Source organism: Trachurus japonicus, chromosome 14 (genome assembly GCF_045865225.1).
Source record: "Trachurus japonicus isolate A0001 chromosome 14, Traja_1.0".
Taxonomy (NCBI): domain Eukaryota; kingdom Metazoa; phylum Chordata; class Actinopteri; order Carangiformes; family Carangidae; genus Trachurus; species Trachurus japonicus.
Genome location: NC_140920.1, coordinates 18389267 through 18404014, shown reverse-complemented (window position 1 = coordinate 18404014; position 14748 = coordinate 18389267). Strand labels below are relative to the sequence as shown.

Below are 14748 nucleotides of genomic sequence, written 5' to 3'. Positions count from 1 at the left end.
TCATTGTCTGAACAGCAATACAGAACTAAGGATTCATTTGCAGGGTTTTGCTTTTCCCAAGCCAGTATATAACATGAATAATAATCTCAGTCATGTTGTTATGAAGAGTCATTTATTCCAACAAGAAGAACTTTGACATTTATTTATATTATTTACAGTGATAGTCCCAGAAGCAGTTCTCCAACCCAGACATCCAACCCAGTCTCACAGCATCACACTTGCTTTGGGTATTAGTATACCTTTTTGAATGATGTACTCATTCGTATTTGTTGCCAGAGCTTCAACCATGTCTTCTGACACAAACTTTTGGAAGTATTGCAGTGGTGTGAGGAGGGAGTTGACATCATCAGTGAGAGCTGGACCAGAAAAATCAGTATTGGGACTGATAAAATCTTTTTTTTTTGCCTGCGACATCTGTCACGGGGCATGATGTGTTTGTTTGATTGGGGCTCAATGTCCACATTGGCTGGGCAATCAGTAGGTTCTTGGTTTTCTTTGTCCACACAGGCATCGCTATCGGATTCTTCGTCACTTGCATCAGTGTCGTCGAAATCCATGTCCACATGTCCCATGTCCTCTCTCCGTTTTGGACGATGGCAATTACATCCTGCACGCTGTACCGATGATCTTGCCTTGCGGGTGGCATTCTGAAATGGAAATAATAAAAATGAAACAAATGTATATACAAATAGCACACATGCTTACTAGATTCTATATGGCCAACAGGAAAGATGGGGTGGTGGGGAGACTGATTTCATTATGAAGTGTTTACAAATTGCACTGAAGTAGCCTGTTCACACATTTCACTGGTCACACAATACTGACCTATTGACCTATTGGAGACTGTGATTATCATCGTAATAGGAAATGCATGTAGCCTCCATCTTACAGCCACACCTTACATCCATGAACATTAACACCTGTTCCAGGACAATGCCACAGATGCACCAGGAGCATCCCTGCTTTGACTATGAATTGCTAGGAACATTTTCTTATCAATAGAGACTAAGACAAAGGGCAGGCATGCACAAACTGAATTTCTTTGTAAGAAAGTCCTGCGTTCTGTGATAAGGAGAAAATACTGAGTGTTGAAGGTGGTTAGAAATTAAGTAAATTAAAATGTTTAAATATGGCAATATATCTGTGTTCTTTAGTTTCTAATACAATAAAAATATGTAAACATGTAATCCAATATAAGGCTGAAGGCTAGAATGTGTAAATCATGTGTAGTTTAAAGTTATATTGTGAAAATTTCAATTGAAGTTCCTCTCAAAAACAGGGCTGTTTTGGCTACCACTCTGACCCAGCGTTGTAATACTGCAACAACTATAAAACAAGCTCTAAATAAAATGTAGGGCATATTTTCCACAAAAACTATATATGTTCATGTTCTAGACATTGTAATAAACACAAAAAAAAATATTCAAAGCATTTTACTTACTTGAATTAGATGAATCCAGTCCAGTGAATCGAAGGGATATTGCTCGATCAAAAAATTGGAGGTTGTGTGACTTCTTGACCTGAGGGCGGGCACTTATATACAAATGTTGGATCCAATCGCAATGTGAGAACAAACTATAGGACCCAATGATCATGTTAATGTGGTTGAACCAAAAAAAAAAAAAAGAATTAGACGTTTTTTGGGGATAATCAAAAATGTTGTAATTCTGCAACACTGGGTCTTACAGGGTTAAACATAAAATTATTTGCCAGCTATGTTCCCATGTGTCGCTGATGCTTTAAACCCTGAAAGGACGCAGTAAACGCACTATCCATGCATCCCAGGTACGCACAACACAGTAAGTGTTAAAATCACTATCAGGGCAAGAAACCAGGACTTAGCAGAAAAAATGAGGACTGAAGTTGGTTTTCATCAAAAAGCAAAATCATTATGTACATTTTCAGACAAACTACAGGCTTTAACAATATTCTGAATTTAAATTGGCAACAAAGGTAATGAGAGCAAAGTGCTCCGCGTTATTTCAGCACCACGGACAAGGAAAGGACGAGACATGCGGACAGACAGACGTCTACAGGCGCTGATCCTGTCGGTGCTGCGGTGCTGGAGCAGCAGACAGACAGCTGTCTCCTCCATTATTACAATCTGTAAATAAGCTGCCAATAATATCACATTTTAGCTGTGCTCTCGCTGTGTTTTATTTCTCTGTTAAGTTAGGACGTACTCATAGATCGCCTGTTTGGAGGCATTTTAACCCGAGGAAAAAAAAGGAAAGAGGAGGAAAGTGATTGACAGACGTCAATCATCAGGTTACGCAACTGGGCGCACGTCAGGAGGAAAGCAGGAAAAACAAACACTAAGAGAAAAGGAATAATACTGGGAGAAGGAAAACGAGGGTCTATTGATAGTTTGCGGGCCGTTTTCAAAGGTAAGCCTACGTTGTTATTGATATTTCCTGCCGTATTATTAATTATGAGCGATTAGTAGGCTACAGTCGCGGTGTGGCATGACACGCGCATCAGTGGTTGTAGAGCGGATCAGGGGTCGAGTGTGACGCACGGTGGACAGAGCTGTTTGTGTGTGTGGTGGATGTAGGCCTGTGTGTGTGTGTGTACGATAAGGTGAAACCTATGAATTATTGTAGCCTACTGTCTTTTACTTGGTGGCTGGCAGCTGGGGGCCCCCCTGGTGGCTGGGGCCCGTTTCAATTGAAACGGTTGAAACATAGGTAAGGCCGCCTATGCATATGTAATAGACTATTATGCACCTGGACTTCATTATTAGGGGGGTTCAGTGCAGCAGTGAATACAGTCGGCATATGATTATATGTTCACGCCTGTTAAGTGCACTGCAGTCAACTTGAAGTCAGATGGATGTGAGGTCGACCGTGGCCTCTATTCCTCTGTTCAGCTCTATGTCCTCCACCATGAAGTCACATGTAAAACATGTATATTTCATGTTCCATTATTTCAGTCCACGTTTTTAAACTCCCCACAGCTTCAACCTGCCTCCAACCTTCAAACAGCATACATCCTATTTACATATTAAAGGCCTTTACACTGTGTAGAAACAATTTGGAAGAGCGCTGCGTCTCTGCGTCCATACTCTCCTTGTTTGTTGTCATGTAAATCCTGCCTTTCATTCCTCCAAGTTTCATTTTGCTATTGTCTTGAAAACAAAACCCCCTTTTTCCGTCTCATCTGCCGTCTCTAGGTCTTTCTTTTCTTCTCTGTCCTCTTCATCATCTCCCTTTCTTTCCCACGGTTTATTTCCAGCTTTGCCAGCCAAGAAAAAGAATCATCACAGTTGTTATTCATTATAGTTGGAGGATTAAAACGAGGAGCCACTGCTGGATGCCTCTGTTACGAGCGATAGACAAGTGAAAGGAGCGGAAATGTGGCAAATTGCTGTAAAGGAAGGTTTATTTTTGTTTAAGACAAGCGCATTAGGGTGCTTAAAACATATTAAAGCCTCATCCTACAATGTCAAAAAACATTCAAAGAGACTGCATGCCCTCTTTTCCTGAAAAGTTTCAGCACTCGGCAGTTTTTGCAGCTGTCATTTTGCTTATGCTTCTCAATACCAACAAAGTTAAAATGCTTTTATAACACACAACCCGGCTGTGTCTCTTATTCGACCTTGGTGCTCAGGTGAAGTCAGGTCGCCATTATATCATCATTTGTTTTTCGTGCCTCCTCTTCTTCCTCCGCTGCCCTGCCAATCTCATCTTTATTGCCTCTCGTCCTGCACTCACTCCTCTCTCCTTTTAGTCTCCCAGGATTTATAAGTCTGTTAAACCCACTGTACTTCATGCCTCTCTCTTCTGAGCTGTCCTGCCTCCTTGATCATCCCCCTCACTTCACCTTCCTTTACCTTTCCACAGTTTTCTGTCTTTGGAGCTTAATATGAACAACACTTCAAAATACAAGTGCTTTCTAACTCTCTTGATCTGTGTGTGCCTGTAGGTGTGGATGTGTGGTGGTCGGATGGAGGACATCCCCTGCTCCAGGGTAGGACACATCTATAGGAAGTACGTCCCCTACAAGGTCCCTGGTGGGATCAGCTTGGCAAAGGTAATTCTTCACATTGTGCGCTTCCACGGGTTCATGACGAAATACAATGCAGCAGATCAGTGACAGATTTTCTGTAACAGTCTGATACAAGCCTTCAGTGGTGTCATACTGTATCAACCTCCAACAAATCCAAGTCACATTACAACAATGTAGGGAGGACCTATCAGTGTGATTGATTACAGGGCTAATCAAAGGGCAGTGCGGCTGTTCAAAGGTCAGTTCAATCTCGGCCTTTGTTTATATGTTAGGTTACATGGCACCATGATTGTATTACCTGTTCAACGTCACCTTGAGAGCCACCAAAAAACCTTATAACCTACAAATGGAAGACAAATGAAAAGAAAACGGGGACACTTCCCCCTTTGATAGAGCACAAGCATAGACAATATATATAGATGGGCAAGACCTCCGTGATGATACTGAGGGAGGGGGATTTGGAATTGAGAGTGGGCTGGTAGTTAAGTCTATGTTTATTCAGCTGTCACTTAAAGTGGCCACAATTTTATGGATCAATTAATTAATGTTTTAAGATGAGAGTCTGTAAAGACAGATTCACTTTTGGAGTCAGACTCTTTAGGCTATTGGAGGAACTACACTTCCATGTTGGCTTCATGCTTCAGGCCTGGAGGTTGCCTCATCGACACGGCTGATCATAGAATGTTTTAATTTGTAATCTAAATGTTGCTGATGAGAGATTTTGACATATGATACTGTGCTTTTCAGCACCATCATCAAAACAGAGGAAATATGAAGTGATCATCCCTCCAGTTGAGTCCAGAGAACACTATAGTCAATGCAAATTGTGTATAGTAAAGTCAACTGGTTCCCATGGTGGTCCAACATCTTAATGAGACACTTAATAATAATTAAGTAAAACTAAATAAATAAACTACATAGTTTACAGGTTTTTAGTATTTACTATTAGCTGGTTAGTTGTAGTGTCCCTTTAATGAAAGCTTTTTAATAAGCTAAGCTATGAATATCCTTTGGAGTCAGTAGGCTATTAGCTCATATTAAAGCTGGGGGCTGGTTTTCATTATGTCTGTTGTCTGTTGTCAGGTGTTGTTTAAATCAAAGCTTTTTGACAGCAACAATAAGTCCATTTATGTTTAGTATAGTCACTCTCACATTCCGTGGTTCCTTCTTCTGGTTTTCTGGTCTCTTGAAAAAGCGCTTATCATTAATTCCTCTTGATTAAACAAACAACAAATGAGGGAAAATCCAATTATACTCTTGGTATAAGGTGATATCTATCTATCTTTAATTGTATTAGTATTCTCCATTGTTCACACACACACACACACACACACACACACACGGTTCTTCAGCATCTAAATGAGTTAAATTTGGTTTTCAAAAACAACATGTTTGGCTTCGTGTTGCACTGAAATTTTGGTTTGATGTGAAACCAAATGTATTTCAGCACAGGAAATATTCAGGAGTCGGGAAAAGTCATTTCATGCAGATACACACACCCACACACCCGCAGCACAGACACTGTAAAAACAACATCTGCGTCCCTCAACTTGGCCAAACAGTGAAAATGAACTAAAATCAGTGTAACTGAATACATTAACTCACAAGATGGAATAAATAAGCCTTCTAATTAAGCTCAAGAACACTAATAAACACACAGACACACACTGACCACATACACACCCATTGCCTGAGTGTGAGAGCATGCCTTTTAGTGGCTTCTTTACTAAGTAGTCTCCACTTTCACTTCCTTGCATGAAAGCACTTTACAGTCCGCTTAGCATCTACTCACAAAAGACCACCAGATGAGAAGTGGCCGTGAGCAGTGTGTCTACTATCTACAACTCCTAGCCTTTGCAGGTGCTCCTGTGAAGAATGAGCTTAAGTTTCTTTGTTCCCTCAAAGCACCTACACAGAGAGGGAAATTGTCTAAAAGCACTAAATCATCCAGGGTGTAGCTGAGCGCCATTCATTATGTATGCCTCTGCCGCAGCCTGAAACTTGGCTCCATTTGACTCAGTATGCAACTGGAAGGCACTGGCCTTTGTTTTGTCCTTTTTTTTTTTTTTTTTTTAAATTCAGACCAGCTTTAAACTGGACCTCAGTGGAATGCTGATAGCCCTGAATCAGCTGAACCTGCAGATGAAGCTGAACATTTACATCAGAACATTTACTAAAAAAATGACCTCAGTGGGGGTTCTCTTCACAGGTTAAACATCTTTATTTGCTAACATTTTATTTGCTGCTGCTTGACTACAGCTGGCTCAAAGTGAATGTCAACAGGGGAAATGTTTTTACAAAAGCAGCAAAGATGCAACTGTTGGGGTTTTTTTCCCCCCTGAGACTGAATCAGGAAATAGATGCCACCATCAGGGCAATCGGGGGGCAACCGCCATTCCGACATCCCACCAGTCTGACATAGGCCTCTAATTGTCTAAATGGCAACACTCAATTTTCTACCAAAAGTCCCGTCATTCCGACAATTTTTGCCTGCCTTTCCGACAATTCCTTCAATAGCGTATTTTTTTACCCCAAAAGATTTTGCACTGGTTGAGCTTAGGCAATGAAGAAAGGAGTTGGTTAAGTTTAGTAAAAAGACCAGGTAGTGGCTAGACAGACAGACTAGTCCCTGTCTGCGCTCTGCTGCGTTTACACACAACCATGTGGGTATTCCTCTATCAGCATGTCTTAAAGAAGGGAGTCACGTGTTGAGTAACGCACATTTCCTTAGTATGTTGAAAGCCTTGTCGGAATGGTGGGACGTTCGCATGTCGGAATAGCGGTATGTCGGAATGGTGGGATGTCGGAATGACGGACCAGGGAAAACTCCCTGAGACAGATCTATAACAAAACCAGCAGAATGGAGGGGATATTTGTGGAAGGCTCATCTGTGAGATTGTTGTAATCCCTTTTAAGAAAAGAAGGCACAAATAAAAATGTATATTTAAACAATTTAATGGGACCTATGGTACCTTGATATAATATAATGTAACCATGACTGAGTGTTTCCACCCTGAACTGCAGCAAACCAACAATAGTCTCTTTAAAATTGACTCAAAAGCCGGGGATGTCACAAACCTAAGGAGCCAGTGGAGTTAGCATTAGCTTTACCGTAGCACTGTGCTAGTTACAAGCAAACAAATAAAATAAACTACTGATGCTAACTGAGCTCATCAGTACAGAGAGAAATAGTTTGCATTAGCACAGACGCTAACCTTGTGCTAGCCAAACAGTAAAATTATCCTACTACAAACTTGACTCATTTTGATTGTGATTTTTAGAATTTAAAGCGTGTGGCGGAGGTTTGGATGGATGAATACGCAGAATACGTCTACCAGCGCCGGCCCGAGTATCGCCACCTGTCGGCGGGCGACATGACGTCGCAGAAGGAGCTCAGGAACCGGCTCAACTGCAAGAGCTTCAAGTGGTTCATGAGCGATGTGGCCTGGGATCTGCCCAAACACTACCCACCAGTGGAGCCCCCTGCCGCTGCATGGGGAGAGGTACATTTACAAAAGCACTTTAGTAAATGTGTTGGAATTCAATTCAATGTAGATTAGATTGGATTCATATGTTATACAGAAAATATTTGACACACGTTAGGAAATGTGTTACCTGAAATTGCAACAACAATGATGCAACTTAAGTACAAACTTCCAGCTAATTAACGGCTCAGATTGATCCTGAAAGTTTGTTACTTCTCTGGTTTCATAACATCATCAGTCAATCTGAATTCATTCACTCAGCAAATTTCATCATCTCCGACATGAATTGCAAATGCTCTAATGCACACCTGACAGACAAGTGCGTGGGAGAACGAAGCCGTCTGATAATAAGCTAATGAACTCCCACCTGCTGTCAGCACTAATATGTTCATTTAAAGTTTGTTTGTGGCGCATGGAGGTCGTCTGCTTTCCTATTATTTCAGATCCAAAGAAATAACTGAGGCAGAAATAAGAGGGAGACATTTTATGAGAAAAGGAGAAATAAAAATGAATAAAGATTGTCCCCTAGCTGAGAGCAAAGTTGAAAAAAAAAATTATTTGAAAATGTCAGCAGTTTCTTCAGCAGCTTTTACTCTGCAAAACTTTTTTAATGCCTAAAGGCTCCTTCCCCAACTAACTCAGTCCAACTGAGGTGGATGGAGCGTCATCCCTTAAGCTGAAAACAGTTTCTGCTCTGAAATTATCTCTAGGCTGCACAATCGGTGCACTGGATACAAAGGTGACCACCAAAACACCATATACTGTTGGAGCCTATGAGAGCCTATTAATTCTTGTGGATTATCTGGAAATGCTAAGGATAATGATAATAATGATGACTATTCAGGATATACAGTAAATTGTAGATACATGTTTTTTTATTATTATTATTATAGTTTTTTTTCCAGTCAGGTCCCTCCTCCTCCTGTGATTAGGGAGTGAGAACAGCTTGTTTCTTGGGGTTTGTTTTTTGGTGTTGGAGGAGTGAGGCAAGTGAGGAGTGAAACAGTTTCTCGACCGCTAAATAAGATTTATTTATTTTGCTCGTTGTTTGAAGTCAACCCGGAGATCATTTTTGTTTATGTAAATAAATTCCAAACCTATTGTTGAAACTGTCTCTCTGCAAGTGCTTATTTTTTATTGAGTCTTAGACCTCCTCCTCACAAACTACTCTGATGTTTTTGACCTTTTTTGGAACACCAGAGTAGCCACAATAAGTTGAAAAACTTCACGGAAGATATACAGTACTGTATATATATTGTTTATTTCACTACAGGCGTTCTTCACTTAAAAAAAAAGCAAAGAGCCTGAGCACCAAGCTGGAGATGGCGATAACAAAATTCCCAGTGATGCCGACAGACAAGAATCAGTGATGAAACATGTTTGCAATAACAACATGTTTTTTTTTCCTTCTCCTCCTCTAAACCTGTAAACTACCTGGGCCAAATCTGCCTCTGGGCTCTGATGTGAGCACAAACAGCAAGCTGGACTTCTCCACTCTCTGCACATGCATTTATGTGTGTGTATCTCTGTATGTGTGTGTGTGTGTGTGTGTTGTAGATACGAAACATGGGCAGTGACATGTGCATGGAGATCAAACACTTTGTGTCAGGGAGTCCTGTCCGTCTGGAGAACTGTGTGAAGGGCCGGGGCGAGGTGGGCTGGAGTCATGGACAGGTGAGCGGTCATTCTTTCTCTAGTCTTTCTCTGAAGAGCTTAGAATAAACAATGAATGTGTTGCCGTGTTTGTCTGACCTGCTCATTGAAAAGCCAGTTTGCCTTGTTCAGTACTTCCAATCCAGTGGCTCTAGTCTAGAGTGAAATATTCCAATAAATATTATTTGTACTGCCTGAAATTTGAAACTGATATTTACAGCCCCCAAAACCCAGTAATGATACTCTGACTCCTCACAATGTTCTCAGTTGTCCCTTAATTTCATGGGAGAATACCTCTACAAACGAATGACCAAATTCCCATTAGCTCCAGATGTACTTTGATTATAATAAGATGTGATGTACACACTAATGTTCTCAAGCTAATATCCCACACATGAAACAATGGTAGTTTGTTATTATAAGAGGAGCTAAGCAGGATTTCTCCCGTGGCTATGCTACATTTTTACCTTAATTAAAAAGCTCCAGAGTAATTGTGATAATTGTTAACTACATGACTTGTGATTTGTTACGAGTGAGAACGGAGGCTCTCTACCTTCACCTGGCGTCTCACGGCTGAAAACCAACCTTGCAACATCCTGGCCGCTGCCCCGGTGTCCCAGCTCTCGTCTCTGCACCCCGCAACACAAACGCGCTCCGTAACCCGTCATCTTTTGTTTATGACGGTTAAGACTACACAAACACACAAGTCGTAACATCGTATATGTTACAGTGGGTACGGAAAGTATTCAGACCCCTTTAAATTTTTCACTCTTTGTTTCATTGCAGCCATTTGCTAAAATCAAAAAAGTTCATTTTATCTCTCAGTAATGTACACTCACCACCCCATCTTGACAGAAAAAAACAGAAATGTTGAAATTTTTGCAAATTTATTAAAAAAGAAAAACTGAAATATCACATGGTCATAAGTATTCAGACCCCTTTAAATTTTTCACTCTTTATTTCATTGCAGCCATTTGCTAAAATTCTGAAGAAATGGACAGCATGCGAGTTAAATATGAGTGTCACAGCAAAGGGTTACTTATGACCATGTGATATTTCAGTTTTTCTTTTTTAATAAATTTGCAAAAATTTCTACATTTCTGTTTTTTTCTGTCAAGATGGGGTGGTGAGTGTACATTAATGAGAAATAAAATGAACTTTTTTGATTTTAGCAAATGGCTGCAATGAAACAAAGAGTGAAAAATTTAAAGGGGTCTGAATACTTTCCGTACCCACTTGTATGTAACGTTTTCCACCGCTCCGTTTATTGTTTTTTCGCTGGCTTCATTGTAAACAAATGCACATGGGCGAGAGGAGCGTAACCAAAACAGCGGAAAAGCGAGCAGGCTTGCATAGTTCCCCTTTAAGAGACCCCTGAAAGTACATACTTTGCATTTAAAAAGTGTCCATCATCATCTTAAGAGAATTTAAATCTGTCATTTGGAATTCATGTTAGTTGTTAGGTGCCAAACAATAAAGCTTTTCACAAGCAAGATAAAAATCATGTGATGCTACAAGCATACTAAATGTTTAATATGAAATGGCAGTGACAGTGATTTATTTAATGGAAACGGTAAATAATGTACCGGTACATGTGTTCCTGGCGCCATCCAATTTACCAACAAGTTACCTGTTTAACTTCTTTCTTGTCTATTCAGCCAACTCTGCATCTTCAGGAAATATGTAGTAATTCACAAACTAATAAATAAATAAAAATTTTATTTAGTGCAAAACTAAAAGTTTAAAAGAATCGTGGATAACAGTATGGGAGACATTTCCGAAAAATCGATGGGAGGACAGAAACAGTGTGATGTTCTCTGCAGGTGTTGACGTTTGGCTGGAGGGAGGATATTCGAGTTGGCGACCCCATGCACACAAGGAAGGTTTGCTTTGATGCAGTCTCCCACAACAGCCCCGTCACCCTGTACGACTGTCACGGCATGAAGGGGAACCAGCTGTGGCGCTACAGGAAGGTACGTTGGGGGGTTGGAGTTACACTATTTGCAGAAAGTGATACTGTTGTGTTTTTTTTTCTTGTATCTTCTTCTCTGTGTTCCCATTGTGCTGTTGTGGTTTCTTTGGTCAGCTAATCATCATTTAAGTTAATGAATCTGTTAGCATCTGATTAGGTGCGGTAAAAACAGCACATAAAACATGTACTTACACAGCTTCTGTCTTTTTAAATATTATGGTGTCAAGGTTTTTTGTTTTGTTTCTGTTTTTTTGTATATACTGTATGTGATTCTGTGGTACTATGTAGTATGGATCAAAATGCATCAAATGGCCATGTCAGGTGAAAGGTATTCTAAAGGTTCCACATTGTATAAAATGAGATTTCGAAGTCATTTTAATTATTAAGCAGTTATATTGTGAAAGTACAAAAGACAATTAGTCAACAGACTACTGTAATGCACACAGCCTGTTTTCAGAAACCAAGCTTTATAACCAACCGTTAAGACTTATGTAATTTTGTGATGTCACAACATAGCAGTCATCAAGTCCAAACCCACCTGGATGCGCCTGACCCCCTAAGAGAGGTGTATTTTCTTTTCTTTTTTGAGTACCTTATCAAGTGTATCTTTGTTATTTTATAACCACATAATGAAACTTTCCTGTCTTTATGAATAGTGTGGAAAAAAACATTTGAAGGTTTAAGCTGAAGAGCACAGATTTGTTGTAGATTCTTTATAAATCTGATTTCACAGTGTCCAAGCATGATGACTGAATAGAAGATTTAAAAAAATCCTCACAACACCTGGCTTCTCTTGACTACATTAGCAAAGAAAGGCCAATAGGTTACCCAGATATGCTTCTTTATTCGCCAGCAGAGAAAAACCTTAATGAACCACGTATTTATTTATTTATTTACGAAACTGAACATGAAGGACCTTTTTATCATGCTCTTTATCTTTTCATGGAGTGCTCTTCATAAAAAGATGCTTTCTGCTGTGCGAAGTTAGGCAGGTTTTGTTTGGTGAGCTGCTCTGAGCATGGCTTATGAAGAGCAAGCAATCATATTGATTTAGTTTCTTTTCTTTTCTTTGTTTTGTTTGTTTTTGAATTATAGTGACATACACAATAGAGGCTGTGGACCTGACACAGATTAGAAATTGGTGTCCAGCAGGTTTCCTACAAAAAAACAGCTGAACAGGGAGTGATGAAACAGCATGGAACAACTGAGACCCAGATAAACAAAACTACAGTATTTTCATACACAAGGATTAATAAACAAACACATTTTTTTAGGTGAATATTTGACTCATAAATAGATCATATTGCATTTGAAACATGTCGCCATTTACTGGTACAGCAACCACTGAGTTTCAGACAATGTATCAGGAGGATGCCAGTACGAATAATACGAACCAGCGTTTTGGGAAACAAAGGGACAGACAGCAGTGAACCCAGCGTCACAAATGGATATCCAATAGAAGATGGAATTGCCCTTTTAAAAGACTTATTAAAAATTGTGTTTTTTAATTCAGTTTGCAAATTCATTATTTATTTCTGTTTTTCAAAATGCATTTTGGTGTAAATTTGGTTATTCATTTGGGAATTCATTAGTGTATTTTCTAAATGGTGATTTAAATGACGGTTTTAAAGTTGCGTTTTCAAATCCTTTTTGAAATTCCTCTTTTTAATTGATGTGTCCGCTGTGGTCCTCCATATCCTAGGATAAGAGTCTGTACCACCCGGTCAGCAACAGCTGCATCGACAGCAGCCCGAACGAGCGGCGGGTCTTCATGAGCACATGTGACCCGTCCTCCCCCGGCCAGCAGTGGCTGTTTGAGAGGACAAACGCCACCGTGCTGGAGCACTTCAACGGGGGCGCCAACTGAGGGCACTCGGCAGTGAGATCAGAAGTCTTCCAAAGAAAGAGGTCAAGGAATAATGGCCAACTTTGTTCAGGTGAGTGGCACAATCACTTGTACATCTACATGATTTTAACCAAAATGCTCATGATTTGTTGAATTTTGACCCAGGTAATTACTGGATCGAGTCTGAATGACAGGTCGTTTAGCGTCTGCTTGCCACCAAAATGACATGCACCAGAGTTTCAACTTCAAACATGCCCCATCCCTTTGCCCATTTTTCGATTCGCTGTGAGTTAGGGGGCGGAGTCTGACCCTGCCAAGATGTCAATGGAGAAGCAGCTCACTCTAAGCTTCAGAAACCTGTTAAAGACAGAAGAGACACATCCATCTTTATTGAAAGTTTAAATAATATTAATCCACAACTCAGATTATTCTGCACATCATACCATTCACACAGAAGTCCGAAACCATTTCACATTATGTGGGATCTGTTGACTCTGAGGAAAAATTTGATGAGTTTGATCACCTAAAATACCAAAAGTTGTAAAAACTTCTACAACTCAGCCTGTTGTTTTTTCCAAACAGTTCGATGTCTGAGCCGCCACCAGCTGGTAATCTGGCCTTGTTTCCACTGTTGCGCAGATGAGACTGGAAGCTACAAATGAACAACACGCTGCTTTAGAAACCTTCCCCACGGTGGAGCAGTGATCCAGGCTGAGAGCTCCGAGTGCTGGTCAGACCACACACACACAGCCAACATCCAGAATCCAATCATACAGCATGAGCTCGTGATGAGGAAGGAGGTAAAAGAGAGACGCGCTCGCCCGAGCATGAACGCCACCCATAGCTGATCTATTCTCTCCTGACAGTTCACTGACTTAAGAATACCATTGATTGCCTGTGTTCTCTCTCTGCAGGGCAGGAAAACACAATGAAACCAAGTGTCCTGTGGAAATCCAACAAAAACTCTTCTTTGGCCCTCAAGGATTTACAAGAGAAACATTTGGGAAGACGCTCCGTTCTTTCTTTGCTGGTTTGAATCTTAAACAGACTCTGGATTTAATGGACTATCTTTTCTTTGGCCTTTTTCTACTGTTGCCTTACAAATTCAAAGAACAGGACATGTCTGCTCTTTGTTTTCACTCATTATTCCTGCACAGAGTGCAGATGCTCTGCAAAAATCTAAGTACATGTTGTACAGACTCATCTTGAAAGTGCAAATATTTTTTTCTACAGTGTAATAAAGCAACAAAATGTCACCAGTTGGTTCCATTTTTAGTTTGGTCCAAAGAGATGTTTTTTGCCCTCTGACAATATATAGTCAACATACTGCGCACACATGTAAACCACATACAGCACATACCTCAGAGAATGAATCATGAAGATTATGGAAAGGATAACCATTTCCTTATTTTATTAAAAACATATCTTTCATATATTCTAGATTCATTATAATTGTGAAATATTTCAGGCTGTTTGTTTTAATTTTAAAAATAACAACTTACATAAAAAAATATCACAACATATTTTAAAGGGCCCATATTATGCAAAATCTATGTTTTGTACAGTAGAAGTTCTATAACCCCATATATGATAAATGGGCCTGATCAGATCACAGCATTGTAAGATGTCAGACATGATCCAGATTCTTGCTAGAGGATACGTGTGGACTTTGGCATAGTGGAAAAGAATATGTGATCGTTTCAATTGTCATTTATTATTTACTTGTGATAGGGCTTTATAAGTGTCATTTGGGTTGTTTGCACAACACATTCTGGATATGGTAC

At 40.0% G+C, this 14748-nt stretch overlaps 1 protein-coding gene across 2 annotated transcripts in view; it reads left to right on the top strand.

Annotated features, from left to right (window-relative positions):
- Positions 1-14221, top strand: part of LOC146974663 (polypeptide N-acetylgalactosaminyltransferase 10-like) — an 81696-nt gene extending 67475 nt beyond the window's left edge. Inside the window, exons 8-14 of one of the 2 annotated variants that reach the window (XM_085798228.1) lie at positions 3925-4032; positions 7290-7511; positions 9051-9167; positions 10970-11119; positions 12821-13055; positions 13604-13764; positions 13879-14221. In XM_085798228.1, the coding sequence (XP_085654354.1) occupies positions 3925-4032; positions 7290-7511; positions 9051-9167; positions 10970-11119; positions 12821-12985 (762 nt within the window). In that variant the 3' untranslated portion in view covers positions 12986-13055; positions 13604-13764; positions 13879-14221. Of the gene's footprint in view, positions 1-3924; positions 4033-7289; positions 7512-9050; positions 9168-10969; positions 11120-12820; positions 13056-13546; positions 13765-13878 lie in introns of those variants that run through there. The other variant, XM_085798229.1, reaches the window with a different exon arrangement.
- Positions 14222-14748: the final 527 nt, after the last annotated feature.